The sequence below is a fragment of the Mustela nivalis genome (assembly GCF_964662115.1).
Source record: "Mustela nivalis genome assembly, chromosome: 7".
Lineage (NCBI taxonomy): Eukaryota > Metazoa > Chordata > Mammalia > Carnivora > Mustelidae > Mustela > Mustela nivalis.
The window spans coordinates 76,187,252-76,206,746 of NC_139026.1; the positions used below are offsets into that span (position 1 = coordinate 76,187,252).

The 19,495-nt window shown below is 36.0% G+C and overlaps 1 protein-coding gene across 8 annotated transcripts in view; it reads left to right on the plus strand.

Moving 5' to 3' along the window:
• DNM1L (dynamin 1 like) overlaps positions 1–19,495 on the plus strand; it is a 50,833-nt gene that overhangs the window by 25,510 nt on the left and 5,828 nt on the right. For all 8 annotated transcript variants that reach the window (XM_082738633.1, XM_082738634.1, XM_082738637.1 and 5 more), the window contains 10 exons: positions 2,489–2,575; positions 4,501–4,663; positions 6,135–6,255; positions 7,581–7,712; positions 8,581–8,787; positions 12,608–12,728; positions 12,950–13,105; positions 13,336–13,425; positions 16,763–16,855; positions 19,265–19,321. In XM_082738633.1, the coding sequence (XP_082594759.1) occupies positions 2,489–2,575; positions 4,501–4,663; positions 6,135–6,255; positions 7,581–7,712; positions 8,581–8,787; positions 12,608–12,728; positions 12,950–13,105; positions 13,336–13,425; positions 16,763–16,855; positions 19,265–19,321 (1,227 nt within the window). The remainder of the gene's footprint in view (positions 1–2,488; positions 2,576–4,500; positions 4,664–6,134; positions 6,256–7,580; positions 7,713–8,580; positions 8,788–12,607; positions 12,729–12,949; positions 13,106–13,335; positions 13,426–16,762; positions 16,856–19,264; positions 19,322–19,495) is intronic.

A 19,495-nucleotide genomic window follows, 5' to 3' on the forward strand; every position in this document is an offset into this window, starting at 1 on the left:
AGAGAGGGAATACAAGCAGGGGGAGTGGGAGAGGGAAAAACAGCCTTCCACCCGCTGAGCAGGGAGCCTGATGCGGGGCTCGATCCCAGGACCCTGGGATCCTGACCTGAGCTGAAGGCAGATGCTTAATGACTAAGCCACCCAGGTGCCCCTCATTGAGAGTATTCTGTATATAATGTATGATGAGCATTGTAAATTCCTAGTCCTGGTATTTGAAACTAATGGAGGTTTTCACAAATATGTAAAAACCTTACTTAAAATCCCACTTGTTTCTTAGAGCTTATATATACTATAAGATATTTCATTTAGATGTTTATTCTTAATCTTATGATATACATACCACTTGTATAATTTTTCTATTTAATACTGCTACAATAAGTTATCTTCTTCTGATAGACTGTACTCTAACTCAAGAGGGATTATATAACTTCTGAGATTTTGAAGAGCTCTCTTTCTTACCTGAGTAAGGCTAGATTCACTTAGGAAAGCAAAGAGAGAGGTTTTTTTCAGTGAAATTAAAAACTAACATTAACTACTGAATTGTTTTCCTGTTTTCTAATACTGTGAGAATTTAAACTAGGTTAGGTATTCAATATGCCATTAATCTTGACACCAGGCACTGTCACTGCTTCCTGTAAATGCTTCTGTTTTCTCTCCTGGTTTATTCTTGCTAACTTTCTCTTTGTTCCCTTCCTTAAAATTTTTTTTTAAACCTCCATTCTTGTATTATCCAGAGGCCATTTAATCCCACAAGTGGGCCCTAGCCCAATATTAATATTCAACAAATATTCATTGAGCCCTTTTATCTCCCAGATGCTGTGCTGGAGAGGTTGTCCTGACAAAAAGGCATTTTGGGAGCCATATCAGTTCTTTATGCCTAGTCAGGATATTTATCTCTTTGACCAACTAAGCTTTATTCATTATTAAACTGGTAACCTTCAAGTTGCTGCTGCTGCTACCATACTTTCTTGAATTTCTAGTAATATGTTGTATAGAAGAAGCAGAAAAAGCGGTAAGGGACTAGATTATATTGTCCTTAGTCCTGTAATTGTATTGGGGATAATCTTGACTTTGGGGATGTTGTTAATCATAATACCAGTCTGAATTCTTTCCTGCATTCCCATGAATTTACTGAATTTAGGAATTTTACAGTGCTTGCTTTGGCAGCACATATACTAAAATAGAAATTTTACATAGGGCTAGAATTTAGAGTGGATGTGACTACATCCACTACTTTGCTTTCAGAAGGGAAAGTTTTAGTTACACTAAACTGAATGTCATGAAGGATTGAGTCTATATACCAATTAGATGTTTAATTTATGGTGGGGATGTGATATACTTACCTAGCAGGTTTTCTTACCCACAGTGTCCAAAGGATGAGAAGTCCCTTACCCCCAAATCTGTGAAAAGTCTCTCCTTCCCTAAGTCATGTTTGTAATGAAGTAAATGATACTTTGATCTTATGTAAGTAATTTCATATGTATAAATATCTAAATGAATTCCTGTGCCTAACATAAAGCCCTGAAAGATTTAAAATATCTGTGAGATTGGAATTTTAAAGGCATTTGAGCAAAGCTTTGTATTGGACATGAAAGGGAATCCCTGAGAAGTACACATACGTGAGTAGGTATGCTGAGTATAAGCATATGACTTTGGAACATTGGTGTATTTGAAATAGATAAGTAGTTCGGAGTAATCTAATAGAACTCAAGAGTAAAAGATGTTCTAAAAAAGCCTTCTGGGAAATTAGAATTTTCACTGGGTTAATGAAAGAAGATTCAAGGTGTAGGTAAGATGAGATGGCGTTTTCAAGGATAAAGAAGGGCAGGGCACGTGCAAAGAGAAGTTATGTATATTTTCTGTGTGTCTTTTTACTTATAGCTGGCTCAGCTTTAAAACTTGTAGAGGGCCAGTGGTGAAGAGAAGGCGATCTGGATAATAATCTCAGTCTGGAGAGAAAATAGAGGTATCTCTCACTATCCAGATTCTCTCTACTTGAATTCAGAGAGCTAAGATATGGATAAATTTTTCAGGGAATCTCTTAAAATACACACTTTTGCTACTTCATATTCAAAGATTAGGAGCCAGGTTGATTTGGATGACTTGTTATCCCATGCCTCACTGTCTACTCCAGAATATCGGAAATTTGGATAATGATATAGTTTTCTTTTTGTTCAGCACTAAGTCTGTTAAACATATTTAAGAAGTTGTGTCTGTTTAGAATCCAGAGAAAAGCATGTGAAGTAATGCAGGGGAAATAAATTTTGTGTATTAATGATAGAATTGGATAAAATTATCACCTGCTATGCGGCTGTCTGTCTTACTTGTCATGTGTTTCATCAGGTTTTGATTACTGAAATGTTTATGGTTTAATTCATATGTAAAAACTTCTAGTGTCTGTCTACTTGAAATGTGGTGTACTTTAGCATTTATATTTCACCTAAATTTTAATGTGATTTTAACATGGTATTTTAAAACTTATTTTTAGGGAGTAAGCCCTGAGCCAATTCATCTTAAGATTTTTTCACCCAATGTTGTCAATCTGACACTTGTGGATTTGCCAGGAATGACCAAGGTAAAGATTAGTTGTTACTCATTGTGCATTTGGTCATGTTTGTTTTCAGTTGTGGTGGTTTTTGCTTGACCTCATATGAGAATAGTCAGCTTTCTTTTTTCCCCAGTCAACTTGGTCTATTAACTCCATTCCCTTCTCCTTGAAACACTTTCTTTACTTGGCTTCCAGGATACCAGGTTTCTCTCCAGTCTCACTGGCCATTCCTTCTCTCTCTTTTGCTGGTTTCTTTCCTCCCATTTTCTCCAGAGTGAGTGCCTCAGAGCTGTTTTTAGACCTCTTGTCAGTTGGGTACACTTAACCCCTCTTGATGATTTCATTCAAACTATGGCTTTAAATACATGAGTGTCTGTTTGCTGACAGCATGTAGACATCTCCAGACTCATATATCCAATTGTCTATTTGACATGTACACTGAAGTGTCTAATAGGCATTTCAAACTAATGTGTCTTATGCTAAATTGCTGACCTGTCCCTCAACCTTACTCCATCACTCTGTAGTCTCCCCTACTTCAATAATTGACAAGTCTTTCCTATTAGTTGCTTAGCCAGAAAGTTTGTAGTCATCCTTGACACTTTTTATTCCACACCCTACTTTCTCAGAAGATCCTTCTTTCGGCTCTTCTTATATTTAAAATATATACAGAACTCCATTATATCTTAAAAGTTTATAGCTACTATCCTGATCTAGCCACTACCCTGTCAGCTTGATTACTGCAATAACCTCCTAATAGGTCTTCCTCATAATCTGTTAAGTAAGCCGCCAGAATGATGCTATTAAGGTGAAAATTAGATTGTGTCATTCCTTTGCTCAAAATCTCGCCAATGGTTTTTCATTTCATTCACAGTAAAAGCTTAAGTTCTTTTTTTTTTTTTTTTTTTTTAAGATTTTTAAATTTATTTGACAGGCAGAGATCACAAGTAGGCAGAGAGGCAGGCAGAGAGAGAGGAGGAAGCAGGCTCTCTGCTCTCAGCAGAGAGCCTGATGTAGGGCTCCATCCAGGACCCTGGGATCATGACCTGAGCCAAAGGCAGAGGCTTTAACCCACTGAGCCACCCAGACGCCCCAAAGCTTAAGTTCTTAAAAGTGAAAGTATCCCTGTTCTTCTAACTCCTTCTGCTCTAGTTTTCCGCCCTTACTGTTCATTCTGCTGGAATATTCTTCCTCCAGATATCTGTGTGTACCTCTCCCTTACTGGCTTCAGTTCCTGCCCATTCTCTTTTTTAAAATTATTTTATTTTTAAAAAATATTTTATTAATTTATTTGTCAGAGAGAAAACAAACACAGGCAGAGGGAGCAGCAGGCAGAGGGAGAAGCAGGTTTCCCCGTCTACTCATTCTCTTGAATGTCATTATCTGAGTGACTTCTTCCCTCTTTACTCTGTTTAAAAGCATAATCCTATTTATTTAAAAGTATAATCTTTTCTAATCATTCCCTAGCTTCTTGTTCTGCTTAATTTTTTTCTACAGTTCAACCACCATCTGGATACTATATTTATTTGCTTATTGTCTACTTCTCATCACTAAAATATAAATTCTGTGAAGACAGGAATTTGTCTTTTTTTAATCACTACTGTGACATATCTGATGTAGAACAGTGCCTGAAATATAGTAGGCTGCCAATAAATACTTGTTAATTGAATGAACAAATGAATTTTGTCTCTATATAGTTATCATTGACCAGTCCTTTACATGGTAAACTTGATATTTGCAAGAGGTACATTTTGCGACTTTCACATACCCCTAAATTCATATATTCCACTAGTACTAGTGTACTCTTTTTTAATTTAATTTTTTCAGTGTATATTCTTTCTTCATTTTAACTATCTGTGAATGGGGTAATACCTCTATTCTATAGATTAAATGGGGGTGGGGGCAGCTCAGTTGGTTTTTATTATTAGTTCCTTGCTCATCTCTGTTTGGTTTAGGTGCCTGTAGGTGATCAACCTAAGGATATTGAGCTTCAAATCAGAGAGCTCATTCTTCGGTTCATCAGTAATCCAAATTCCATCATCCTTGCTGTCACTGCTGCTAATACAGATATGGCAACATCAGAGGCACTTAAGATTTCAAGAGAGGTAGATCCAGATGGTAAGGACAGATGTTAATATTGAATGATGAGATGGTTGGTTAACAGTGGTAAATCTACCCTCAAGAAAGAAATATTTATTTTTAAAAGTAATTTTTCTAGCTATTAATATAGATTTAAAAAATAATGTGTTCCTGTTTTGCTTATAATTACAAGTAGAAATTCTGATGGAAAATAAAGTTTTAATGGATTAGTTCCTGTATAGTCAAGGCAAAAACACTTTATATAATGTCCATATTTGTAATAGTTGCCTAATGATTTTAACATTATAACAGGTTTTGCAAAGAGGGTTTGTTTTATATAAATAAAATGATTTAGATTTTGGATGGCTGACTTCTAAGAATAAGTGTCATAAAAGGTAATCATTGTAGATTATTATGGTATAGTAGAAAATTATGGTATCTATGTTCTGCAGAGATAGGAAAGAAACATTTAGACAAGGCAGAGGGAATTCTTAGAAATAAAGGTAAACTCCTTTTATGAAGCATTCATAACCCCAAGGATTATGTTCATAAATCCCAATTTAGTTCATACTGTGGATCAGTTTATGGGATTTGACTTATGCTGTGGTGTGCATCTCTTAGTATATATAAAATGGCAGCTTGTAGGTGAGTAGTTCTTATTGCTGCTGATAAATATGGCTTTGCCCCATACAGTAGCTTTTTTTTTTCCCTGAGTATTTGATGGTTCTGTGAGCTGTGAGCTATGTCATGTTTCTTTTTTCCTGCTTTGAAATAAAAATTTGGTAGGAAAAGTTAATGCTAAAACTGCTAATTAAAATAACCATAACAGTAACTTTTTAAAGTTTTTTTTTTTTTTTAATTTCAAGTTTTTAAGAAATTTTTATCTCACATCATTTTAGATTAAAAGATAAGCCCTAGGGGCACCTGGTTGGCTCAGTCAATAGAGCATGTAACCCTTTTTTTTTCTTTCTTTTTATAGATTTTATTTATGTATTTGAGAGGTGGGAGGGAGGGAGGAAGGGAGCAGGAAGACGGAGGAGAGGGACAAGCAGACTCCCCACTGAGCCTGGAGTCTTGACAAAGGGCTTGATCTCATGACCCTGAGATCATGACTTGACTAAGCCACCCAGGTGTCTCTAAAATTAGTATTTATTTATTTATTTATCTTTTTATTTTTATTTATTTGACAGACACAGCAAGAGAGGGAACACAAGCAGGGGGAGTGGCAGGCAGGGGGAGAAGCAGTCTTCCCAACAAGCAGGGAGCCTGATGCGGGGCTTGATCCCAGAACCCTGGGATCATGACCTGAGCTAAAGGCAGACACTTAACATCTGAGTACCCAGGTGCCCCTAAAATTAGCTTCTAAAAAGTATTTGTCAGCAAAGGTTAGAAAAGCATTACCAAAATGATGAGAGGTAATGTTAAGGAGAGATTATAGATGAGGATTTTTCTTTATTAATACCTAATAGCTTTATTTAATGGATCATTTTCTTTTTTTTTCATTTACCAGGTCGCAGAACCTTAGCTGTAATCACTAAACTTGACCTTATGGATGCCGGTACTGATGCCATGGATGTATTGATGGGAAGAGTTATACCAGTCAAACTTGGAATAATTGGAGTAGTTAACAGGTTAGAAATCAAGAATAGAATAAGAATTGCAGCATTCCCATTTCAAAGCAAATCTGAATTTTTAAAAGCATTCTAAAATGTGATATCCTTCTTTTCCCCTTTTACTATAATCTTGATATTGCTAGGAATTCATTGCTGTAAAGGAAGAAAAGAGATTCACTAAAGCCTCCTGTGGGCATTTGTAATGGAAAGTGTTTTTAAAGTAAGCAGTCCATAAAATGGGATGAAAATTTAATAGCCAGGCTTGAAAAATTTCTGCTTATTATGTTATACACGAGGAGTGAACTGGATAAGGAAAGAAAAATGTATTTAATTTGCACATGATTAAGAAAAAGTTTGTTAATACGGTGGAAGGATTTTAATAAATTCATTTAACACCTCTGGCATTAGTGATCCATCATAATTGCCAGGATGTGACTTGGAGAAATTTTATTAAAGGTCCTAATTTTAAATAGCTGGTGTCAGTAATTATGGAAAGGAAACTACTATTGTGTCTATGCGTTAGACCCTCTCCTGTGAGCAGTTTGAACCTTTACAACATCTCTGTGAGGTAGGAATTGATATTTATTTTATAATCAGAAGACTCAAGTTATACATCTACCAAAGTCTCATGGTGAGAGCAGATTTCAAATAAGATTTCTCTTAGTCGAAAGCCTGTAAAGTAGGAAGCACTGAAATTAATAGGAGATCTGGGTTCTACTCATACTTTGTCCATAAACTAGCTATATAACATTGATTTAAATGACACCTGGGTCTCAGGCCTTTTCTAAATGAAAATGTTTTTACTAAGTGATACCGAAGACCCTTTACAGTGTCTGCTTTATTCATATGTCCTATGTCACCCGTACTTCAGTTATTTTTAATTCTCTACTCTCTTTTCATGGTATAAAACTGTTGCATTTGTAAATGACTGCTCTTTAAGTAATTATTTTTGGTAGAAATTAGTTGTCTGTATGGGTAAAATACACAGCTGGTTGTCATAGTCATACTTTTTTTTTTACTTGTCTATCCCTGTTACTTCAGAGTACTGCTTTTGACCGTAGTTAATGGTACCAGTGAGGCATAAACTATTCAGGTATTACAAGTCAAAGATTGACTCTTGGTGGAAGTGCTTAACATGTAACCCTGGGTCAATTAATGTCCCTGAGCCTTGCATCCTTTGCTGTAAAATAGGCCAATACCTACTGCATACAATTATTACAAGAATTAGATAACATAGTCCATATCAGGCATTACTACAATGTCCAGTGCTACCATCATCATCTAAGGTATGCAGAGGACACAGTTGACTTTTAATTAAACAGTTTGTTATTTTTCAACCCTAGGAGCCAGCTGGACATTAACAATAAAAAGAGTGTAACTGATTCAATCCGAGATGAATATGCATTTCTTCAAAAGAAATACCCATCTCTGGCTAATAGAAATGGAACAAAGTATCTTGCTAGGACTCTAAACAGGTAACGTTTTTACTCTTGGAAAATGAGGTCCTTTTGGTTTGCCAGTAGGTGTCCGAAAACTCTGATTTTTTAGTTCCTTATATTTTCACAACATTCTTATGTGTACAGTTTCAGGTTTTGTTTCTTGTACAGTAGGTCCTTAAAATGTAGATGTCTTCTTTTAATTTGGGTGGTTGGCATTAAATTATGTATTCTAGGAATGCTCAAGGGAATTTTTTAAATGCCTTAATTATGAAGTTCTTGACAGTCAATTTACTTTTGGTAATAGAACTAGATAGCAGATGACTTAATTTCCACTTGGAATTTCAGGAACTAAACTAAAATGTATAGTTTTCAGATAAACAATTCTTATTTTAAATGGATATCTTCTGTTCTTATTCATAAAAAGAATTTGAAGTATTTACCTTGAATCCTTAATATCCACTTATGGTAGAAGAACTGGAAAACCTTTCTAGGTAATTTATAAATGACTGAAATGAAAGCTGTTTTCTCTTACTTTTATCTTATTCCCTAAATAAATTAAAGGCTGATGGACTTAGATCTTAATAAGATTGATTTTTCACTGTGCTAAGTACTCATTGTAAAAGATAAGTCAGAAATCAAAATTTTTTCTATTTATATTTGGTTCTCTAGCATATGCTACATTTTGGTGGGTTGAAGGCAAGTTTAAAAAGTGTTAATCAAGTTGTCTTTGTTCATGTCATTTTTTTTCAGTAAGTATTTACTTCTAGCCTAAGATTGCATTATTTCCTGGCAGGACAAATTATTTGACAGCTTTTATCATTATTGGCATTTTAAAAATTTGACTTGTTTGGTTCTTCAAAATATAGTTTTACTTTAAAATCCTTTTTTTCTAACCTTTCATTAGGTTACTAATGCATCACATCAGAGATTGCTTACCAGAGTTGAAAACAAGAATAAATGTTCTAGCTGCTCAGTATCAGTCTCTCCTAAATAGCTATGGTGAACCTGTGGATGATAAAAGTGCTACTTTACTCCAACTTATTACCAAATTCGCCACAGAATATTGTAACACTATTGAAGGAACTGCAAAATATATTGAAACTTCAGAACTGTAAGTAAAAAATTTCTCTGTGGATTTGGTTACCTGACCAAATCTGCTGGGTTACTTAAGCATTTTTTTTCTTTTTTAAAAGATTTTATTTATTTATTTGACAGAGAGATCACAAGTAGGCAGAGAGGCAGGCCAGGCAGGGCGGTGTGGGTGGGGGATGGGAAGCAGGCTCCCCGCTGAACAGAGAGCCCAATGTGGGGCTCAATCCCAGGACCCTGCGATCATGACCTGAGCCAAAGGCAGAGGCTTAACCCACTGAGCCAACAAGGCACCCCTTACTTTAGCTTTTGTAACAGTGACTTTAACTCTGAGATTCTCTGATTGTGATTTATAATCTGCAGAAGAGTATTTTGCAGAAATTATAGGATCATGTCTGATGTATGTGTGAAAATGCTTTGTAAACAGGTAAAGCACAGTAAAAATTTCAGGTGTGTTTTTTTTTTTAACAAGACTTTGATAAGCATTTAAAAATACTTGGTAATTTAACTTTTTAAATGTTTGTTTCTTTAACAGACACACTTTAATTTTTCATGAAAGAAAAAAAAATGCAGATAAGAAGAATATAAGGACAAAATTACTTAATTCCACTATCCAGAGTCCCTGTTAATTTTGGCATGAACCTAGACATTTTTCTGAGCATTTAAAACATTTTAAATGTCTTGGGCGCCTGGGTGGCTCAGTGGGTTAAGCCGCTGCCTTCGGCTCAGGTCATGATCTCAGGGTCCTGGGATCGAGTCCCGCATTGGGCTCTCTGCTCAGCAGGGAGCCTGCTCCCTCCTCTCTCTCTCTCTCTGCCTGCTTGTGATCTCTGTCTGTCAAATAAATAAATAAAATCTTTAAAAAAAAAAAAAAACATTTTAAATGTCTGTATTTCAAAAATCAGATCAAAATACTGTCATGCTATTTTGGAATTATATCTTCAAATCAACTTGTCACAAACAGCTAATATTAATTATACATTTCTGTATTCAGTCTTAAAAATTTACATGGCATTGGGGCGCCTGGGTGGCTCAGTGGATTAAGCCTCTGCCTTCATTTCAGTTCATGATCTCAGGTTTCTGGGATCAAGCCCTGCATCAGGCTCTCTGCTGAGTAGGAAGCCTGCTTCCGCCTCTTTCTGCCTGCCTCTCTGCCTACGTGTGACCTCTCTCCCTGTCAAAAAAATAAATAAAATCTTAAAAAAAAAAAAAATTTACATGGCATTTTACTTTTTAGATATACTCTCTTAAACCAGTACTCTACTACTGATAGATCATTTTTATTCATACACATATGTAAACAGTGTTGTGATGGACTATTTTGGGGGCATGTATTGGAGTAAACCCTTAGGTGAAATTCCTAGAATGGAATTACTGTGTCAAAGGGAAAGAACATCCTCAATGTTTCTTACTGTTGTCATACTGTTAGTAGATTGTATTATTGTACTACTAGCAGTATATAAAAATGTTCATTTCTCTGAACTCACTTAAAAAAGAAAACTTTTAATTTTGAAGTAATTATAGACTTCCAGGAAGTTGCAAATCAATGTACCTTCCTAGGTCCTGTTAATCCTTCACCCCATCTTCCCCAGTGTTGACATTTTACATAACTGTAGTACAGTAACAAAATGAGAAAATAGAATTGGTATAACCCAGAGCTTATTCAGTTTCACCACTTGTGAAATTATACGTACACTTGTGTGAGTATTCTATGTACTTTTGTGTGACCCAGGTGGCCTTTTATGTGCGTTAACTCCATAAAGACAGTATTGAACTCATTGGTGAATGGTTGGTTATTTTATATTTTTTGCAACTGGAGTAATACTTATTTTTTTTTTTAACTTGGCAAAAAGTCAAGTGCTACATTTTTAAAAACAAAACCTCAAACAAACATATTACCCATCACAAAGGGTCTCGCAATAGTACAAAACATCCTACTTAAGATCTTTTTTAAAATATATATAAGTTGGCTTAAAATGATAGACGTTCTGTGAGAATATATATATATATATATGGCATATTAAGGGAAATAAAGATTATTAAGATGAACCTTTAAAAAGCTTAGTGGGTAAGGTAAAACAAGGTAACACAAGGCACAATTATGTGGCAAACGGGCGTATAATCAAGTATTTTTATTTAAATACTATGTCTCCAGAAATGTGCTTATAACATAAATGGGGATTTTTTTTTTAAGATTTTATTTATTTATTTGACAGACAGAGATCACAAGTAGACAAAGAGGCAGGCAGAGAGAGAGAGAGAGAGGAGGAAGCCGACTCTCCGCTGAGCAGAGAGTGCGATGCGGGGCTCGATCCCAGGACCCTGGGATCATGACCTGAGCTGAAAGCAGAGGCTTTAATCCACTGAGCCACCCAGGCGCCCTATGGGGAGTTTTATAAGTAGTTAATAAAGCAAATAATCTTTGTAATCATTTAAGCCTTTAAAACATTGAAGAGAGACCAATTTACATTTCTCTCAGGACTGGGAGCATGCCATAGCTAAAGATGTGTTTAGGTTGGGTTCTGAATAGAATTTAGAGAGGCAATAAGTAGAAGGGTGTTTTAGGCTTTGGTACAGGAAAGAATAATATAGGGTGTATGTAGAGAATTGCATATATAGTGATGGGATGTAACAGGAGGTAATGCAGCAAAGGCATCTAAGAACAAGATTGTGGAAAATCCAGTATCTTCAGATTTTGGAGAACTTCCTGCTATAGAAGTAAAACACTTTCAGTCAGAGGAGTATCCATTTTAGAAGGATAATTCTAGTCATTATGGAAGATTATTTGGAGAAGGGAAAGGTTGGAGGCAGACTGGTAATTTATTCGTTTTAAGTATAATTTAATGGCATTCAATTAAAGTCACACTATTGTCCAATCATCAAAAGGTGTCTATTTCTAAAATTTTTTTATCACTCCAACAGAAACTGTGTATCCATTAAGCAGTATCTCTCTGTTTCTTCCTCCTTCTGTCCCTGGTAACCTCTAATTTACTTTCTGTCTCTCTGAATTGGCTAATTCTAGATATTTTATATGAGGGGAATCATACAATATTTGTCTGTGTCCAGCTTATTTCACTTAGCATAATGGTAGGCTTGTACCTTCTGCTTAGACCACTGTAAGAAAGTATAGTGCTTAATAGAGAGTTAATTTGTTTAAAGCAGGAGCAAAATGTAGCCCATTGGCTAAGAAGGATTTTTACATTTTTAAATGGTTGGAAAAAATTCAAAGAATATTTCATGATGTTAAAATTAGGCAGAATCCATATTCTAGTGTGTGTAAGTTTTATTGGAACAAAGCTGTGCTTATTTGTTTGTATTTTGTCTATAGCTGCATTTTTTGCTCAGTGGTAGAGTGGAGTCGTTTTGACAGAAACTGTATGCCCTGAAAAGCCTAAACTATTTACTGGCTGGCCCTTCCAAGGAAAAGTTTGTCCATTTCTCCTGTAAATTCTGAATAAACAAATAAATAAGATACTGTTTATTGTCTTTTAAAAAGCTTGTACTCGTAGAAAACTAGGGCAGAGAAAAGATGTTTAGTCGTTCCTAGTAAACTGGTGTTTTTTGGCAGAATATTTACTCTGTGTGTGTGTGTGTCTTTGCACACAAACACATACATATACATTTGACAAATGCCTTTTGTGGAATGACTCTTCTTTAAAAGAAAATAATTAGAAACTCGTTCATAATGGAGTTGAGAACACATGGAAATGATCTAAATGTAATTATTTAACTGAGACTGTCTCAGAAAACAAGACTTTAAAAGCTTAATAGGAAGACTTTTAACTTGTAGCTTCTTTCCCTTTTAGTAAATAATGGAAACCATGTACTTCATTGCCTTTCAGATGCGGTGGTGCTAGGATATGTTATATTTTCCATGAGACTTTTGGGCGAACTTTAGAATCTGTTGACCCGCTAGGTGGCCTTAACACTATTGACATTTTGACTGCCATTAGAAATGCTACTGTGAGTATACTTAATTTTTAGATTTTTTTAAAAAAGAGGTTAAAGGTTTATTATAATTTTTAACCATTAGCACTGTCTTTTTAAATGAATTTTATTTTTGTTCTCGTACCTGATATTAGGAAGCACTTTTCATGAAAAATACCAAAAAACATCATTTATTTTAACCTAGGGAAGAACTGAAATTTTGTATAGCTGTAATAAGAGCTCAGAAATTTTTCTAGGGTCCTCGTCCTGCTTTGTTTGTGCCTGAAGTTTCATTTGAGTTACTGGTCAAGCGGCAAATCAAACGTCTGGAAGAACCCAGCCTGCGTTGTGTGGAACTGGTTCATGAGGAAATGCAAAGGATCATTCAGCACTGTAGCAATTACAGTACACAGGTAACTGCGAGAGGCTGGAGTGGTATAAGACAGGAAGTGCTGGTTTCTTATGGTGGGAGGAAACATGGAAGGTGGGCTAAAAATAACTTAAAATATGCATTTTCCTCATTGGAAAGTGATTTGAAGTAGTATGCTTAAATGTAGCTTAAATTCTAATTGAGTATTTCAGTGATTATTTAATTTTCCTTTAAACAAAGCAGTCTATTCTATTTTGCTTCCATCATATATAGGAGTTGTTGCGATTCCCTAAACTTCATGATGCCATAGTTGAAGTAGTGACTTGCCTTCTTCGTAAACGGTTGCCTGTTACAAATGAAATGGTGAGCTGTTATTTTCACAAGTCATCATTATAACCACTGTTAAAGAAGTTTTTTTGTACAGCAATAGCAGTAATTTTGAGTTTAGGCTTGTTTCCCAGTGTATTAGGAAGATAAAGAACTGAACCTCATTCTTATTTCGAAGGACACAAGTAATTCTGACACAAGGTACATTTTTCTTCATATTTTAATCATTGTTAGCCTGCAGCCACAGGTTTTCATGAGAATGGAGTTATTGTTGGGGATTGTGAATAGCTTTGCTCTATTATATAGCACCACTGATCTAATGGAAAATTAGTTTTTATCACCAGCCCCAGTATACTGAGCCTTTATATAGCAAGCTATTTTAACTCTGGTATATTGGGGTCATTTGGCCATTTCTAGTTTGCTGGTTTGAGGACCCAGTACTGTAATATCATGGTTGCTTGCTACTATTTTGTGGGTTGCTGCTATCTGTAAAAATGCTGAAATTTGGAAAAACATGGGATAAGCATTAGAGATTGCCTTTATGTCTCTATTTGTTGGCTGAGTGTTTTGTTTTGTTTCTTTTCTGGTCACTAAAAGTGCATTTGGGTCCTTGGTTCAGGAAGGTGGTGAGCCCCAATGGAGGTTTAAGGTTTACTAAGACTACAAAACCACTCCTGGAAGTGTAGAATGTGAGCGCTGCTGCTTGGATGTTTCCCTATAGCAAATGTGACCCCCAGGCTGAGAGGAGCAGGGATATAGTAAGCCTGATATCAGAGTTAGTGATAGCATGGAATCACTGGAATTTCATTTGAATAGATGTTTTTCACCTTGGTTCTTGACGGTTTCGTACTCTCCTGATACCTGAGATTTGTTAAGGCAGCACATATGAAGGAGTTCGTTTAATCTCTGCAGTGCTAGAGAAATTACTTTCAACTTTCCATTTGATTATTGTCCCAGTAGGATTTCAAACCACTTTGGAGAAGTGTCTGTTCAAGTATTCTGCCCATTGTTTGACTTGACTGTTTTTGGGGTTGAGTTTGAGAAGTTCTTTGTAGATCTTGGATATCAGCCCTTTGTCTGTAGAGTCATTTGCAAGTATCTTCTCCCATTCAGTGGGTTGCCTCTTAGTTTTGTTGACAGTTTCCTTTGCTTTGCAAGAGCTTTTTATCTTGATGAAGTCCCAAAAGGTCATTTTTGCTTTTGTTTCCCTTGCCTTGAAAGAAGTCGCTGTGGCCGATGTCAAAGAGGTCACTGCTTATGTTTTCTTATAGGATTTTGATGGATTCCTGCCTCACATTGAGGTCTTCCATACATTTTGAGTTTATCTTTGTGTATGGTGTAAGAGAATGGTCGAGTTTCATTCTTTTGTATATAGCTGTCTCATTTTCCCAGCACCATTTATTGAAGAGACTGTCTTTTTTCCACTGGATATTTTTTCCTGCTTTGTTGAAGATTAGTTGACCATAGAGCTGAGGGTCCATTTCTGGGTTCTCTGTTCTGTTCCTTTGGTCTATGTGTCTGTTTTTGTGCCAGTACCATGCTGTCTTGGTGATCATAGGTTTGTAATATAGCTTGAAATCAGGCAACGTGATGCCCCCAGCTGTTTTTCTTTTTCAGCATTTCCTTGGCGATTCAGGGACTTTTCTGGTTTCATACAAATTTTAGGATTGTTTGTTCTAGCACTTTGAAAAATGCCATTGGTATTTTGAGCAGGATGGCACTGAAAGTATAGATTGCTCTGGGTAGTATAGAAATTTTAACAATGTTTATTCTTCATGAGCAAGGAATGTTTTTCCATTTTTATGTGTCTTCTTCGATTTCTTTCATAAGTGTTCTGTAGTTTCTAGAGTGTAGATCCTTTACTTCTTTGGTTAGGTTTACTTCAAGGTATCTTATAGTTTTTGGTGCTATTATAAATGCAATCGATTCCCCCATTTCTCTTTCTACAGTTATATTGTTAGTGTATAGGAAAGCAACTGATTTCTGCACATTGATTTTGTATTCTAACACATTACTGAATTTCTGTACAAGTTCTAGTAATTTGGGGGTGGGGTCTTTTGGGTTTTCCACATAAAGTATCATAAGAAGACATACAGATGGCTAATAGATACATGAAAAAATGTTCAACATCATTAGTCATCAGGGAAATTTAGATCAAAACCATATTGAGATACCACCTTACACCAGCTAGAAGGGCAAAAATTCACAAGGCAGAAAACAAGTGGAGGGAGAGGTTGTGGAGAAAGGGGAACCTTCTTATACTGTTAGTGGGAATGCAAGTTGGTACAGCCATTTTGGAAAACAGTGTGGAGATTCCTCAAAAAGTTAAAAATAGAGCTACCCTATTACTCAGAAATTGCACTACAAGGTATTTACCCCAAAGATACAGATGTAGTGGAAAGAAGGGCCATATGCGCCCCAGTGTTCATAGCAGCAGTGTCCCCAATAGCCAAAGTGTGGAAGGAGCCTAGATACCCTTAAACAGACAAATGAGTAAAGAAGATGTCCATATACATGATGGAATATTACTCAGCCATCACAAAGGATGAACACCCACCATTTGCATCAACATGGATGGAACTGGAGGGGATTATGATAAGTGAAATAAGTCAAACGGAGACAGTTATCCTATGGTTTCACTTACATGTGGAACATAAGGAATAGCATGGAGGACATCAGAAGGGAAAAATGAAGGAGGGGAGATCAGAGCGGGTGATGAACCATGAGAAACTATGGACTCTGGGAAATAAACTGAAGGTTTCAGAGGGGAAAGGGGATGGAGGGTGGGTGAGCCTGGTGATGGGTATTAAGGAGGGTATGTATTGCATGGAGCACTGGGTGTTATACGCGAACAACATAAAAAAAAAAATTTCAAACCATGTATAATATTTAAACCATGTGTGTCTAATTAAAGCTTATCAGTCATTATCTCAGGTCTTTACATGTGTCCTTTACTCAAATAAAGTTAACATCTTTTATATCTGATTATGAAATGTTTCTTGTTGAATCTGAACTGAAACTTTGACACGGAATAGCAGATGATCTGAGATTTTAATAGCAAAATTACATAAAGCCTTGGAACTTAAGATTTGCATCAAGGAATTTTTTTTCCCCCTAAAAAAGTACTTCTAACTATCTTACTTCCTAACCCCTTTTGAAGTGCAATCTTAGATGCTGAGATATAAATAATTCAAAAGAGAGCAAATTATTCTGTAGCATAATATGCATCAGTTGGAACATATTTTTTGAGTATTGACTCAGGCATCAGTGTCCCATACTGTCATTTTTAGAACTGTTTACAAAGTTTTACATTACCTAAAGTAGAATTAAGTCAACATGTTTTTGTATATAGCCTAATTTTATTTTTTTCTAGGTCCATAACTTAGTGGCAATTGAATTGGCTTATATCAACACAAAACATCCAGACTTTGCTGATGCTTGTGGGCTAATGAACAATAATATAGAGGTAAATACCATTTGAATTATCACTTTTGAGAGAAAAAAATCCGTTGTAAATCAGTTGTATCAAATATGTGGGACCATGTTATTGTCTGGTTACATCCCAGGATGTATGCTGAAGGCATTATGTTATGTTAAATCTAATTCTCAAAACCACCTGGTGGCATTATTCTAATTTTCTGTTTACACAGCTAATTCAGAGGGGTCTAGGATTCACTGATTTAATGAATGCTCCCTTTCAGTAACTGTTGTAGTTTATTCAGGTTGAAGAGTGGAAAACTAAGTGAGTGTTTAAAATTGTTTCCATTTGGCTCTGAAAGCTGGGAAGGAAACATTCCAAGATTTACATAAATTAATACATTTTCACCTGTACCAGGTGGCTACACTTCATGGCTCTTTTTTCACGCATTTGAAGTGAATTTTGGAAGTTGTATAAGATCTCACATGGAGCCAACGCTGGTGGATAAAACAGTTTATCCACATGCTGTTTTTATTCTCAGCTACTTTTATCCAAGAACAATAAATTTTTTTGCTGCTCCTTAATCCAGTAAGACCTTAGTTCCCTTCTTTATAAAATTTCTTTTTATGCATATGGGTGGAGAGAATATTGTAAATGTGCAATTTGGGAATTGGAAGGGACTCTGGGTCATCAGCTTCAGTCCTTTGGTTAAACAGACATGAGTAGGGCACTTCAAGCACTTGGCAGGTGCACTAAAAAATAGTTATGTTAAAAATTAGTGTGTATACACTATCTTAGAATAAGGGTTTAGTTCTTGGAACATAGAAACCACCTTCAAGAGAAAACCGATGTACCAAATTTTCTGTAATACTGACAATGTTATTTATGATATGATTTCTGTTAAGTTTTGTTTTGTCTTAGACAAATGAGTATGTCTGTTTTTAACGATTCCATGACAAAGAACTTGATCTGGATATTCTCATTAAATCTTTACAACAACTTTTTGAAGATAGGTAATGGTAACAATAGACTACAAAACTGAGGGCTTATAAAGAGTTGGTAACCTGTCCAGTTAACAAAGTTAAATAAGCCAGGACTATTGTCCAGGATAGCCAAGGTTATAACTGGTTGGTAACAGACTATGATGAGAATTTCTATGATGAGAAATTCAGAAAATTTTTGCAGGAGCAAAAGTCTCCTGCCTTTTGCTTTGTGTCCCTCTTCAAAATGTACATTTTAATTATTCTGAAGATTGTTGAAATCCACATATTTTTATCATCTGATACATTTTTTTAATCACTGGATTCCCTCACGAAAAAGATGAAAATCAGCCAAGTGTCTGTCAAAAAGAAAGTCTTTACGCATAAAAGATCACCATAGAAGCTTTGTTAACATCTTTTTTGCAGGTTTGAGAGTGCTTATGAAATGGTTTCTTCCTAGGAGTAATTTTGACTTTATTTAACCTAAATGCTTTCCTGTGTCTTTGTCGCTGCCTGCGAGAGAGCCAGGAACACCTCCATCTTTCTCTGTTGTCCCTCTTGCCCCTGTCACGGTGCTTGATAACAGTAGGTGTTCACTGCCTGTTGATTTGAATTTAAGAATTTTTTTTTTTTTAAGATTTTATTTATTTATTTGACGGAGAGAGATCACAAGCAGGCAGAGAGGCAGGCAGAGAGAGAGAGAAGGAATCAGGCTCCCGGCTGAGCAGAGAGCCTGATGCAGGGCTCGATCCCAGGACCCTGAGATCATGACCTGAGCGGAAGGCAGCGGCTTAACCCATTGAGCCACCCAGGCGCCCCTGAATTTAAGAATTTCTTAAGCTTTGTACCAGAGCTACCTGATAGTACTGGTAAATTAGAAGAGTGGGCGGTCAATCAGTCTGTTAAATTAGGTTACAGAAAGAACTGTTTTCACCACGTTTATTTCTGGGAGATGGTTTAGGATAAAGAAAATGAACATCCTTAAAGGATGACCTCCACCACAGGTATTTATAGGGTCTTGTGTGTGGGAGTTTTATGAATTTAACACACAGGTATGCAGGTTAGAGTGATTTTTTTCAAGGATTAGTTTTCTGTCATCTGTGCATTTAAGATTCCACATGGTGTGCTGGAGGGTTGTGCACATGTTTATGTGGGGACAGTTTAAATCAATGACTTCCAGTGGGAAAGGCAGAGATGTTGGCCCATCACCCCTCAACTGAGAATCCCCCATACAGGAGCCACTGTTACTGACGTTGTATTGTATCCTTCAGGTGTGTTGGGCAGAAAAAAAGATTGAGAAGCATTGGGTTAAATGATTTCTTGTTTGTTTTAAAGTAAAATTGTGGCATGAGTCCCAACAGTGAGAGGATATACTGTAAGTTATTCCACACTTTTCAATTCAGCTGAACATTTTTTAGTAGGCTTCCCTTTCAATGCTCTGATAAACACTTTGGTTTGGTTTGGTTGTGTTTTATAGGAACAAAGGAGAAACAGGCTAGCAAGAGAATTACCTTCAGCAGTATCACGAGACAAGGTAAAAAAAAATAATATTTTAAAATCATATTCCCAATATGCAAAGGATTGGTAAGCCTTAATACAACTCAGTTCTAGGAGTAATGGTCTTTTCTTTTTCTCCCTTTACTATTCCATTGGAACTATTTCATTGAGTAAAGGTCTGCAAGTTTAAAAAGAGGTTGAGTAATTTAAA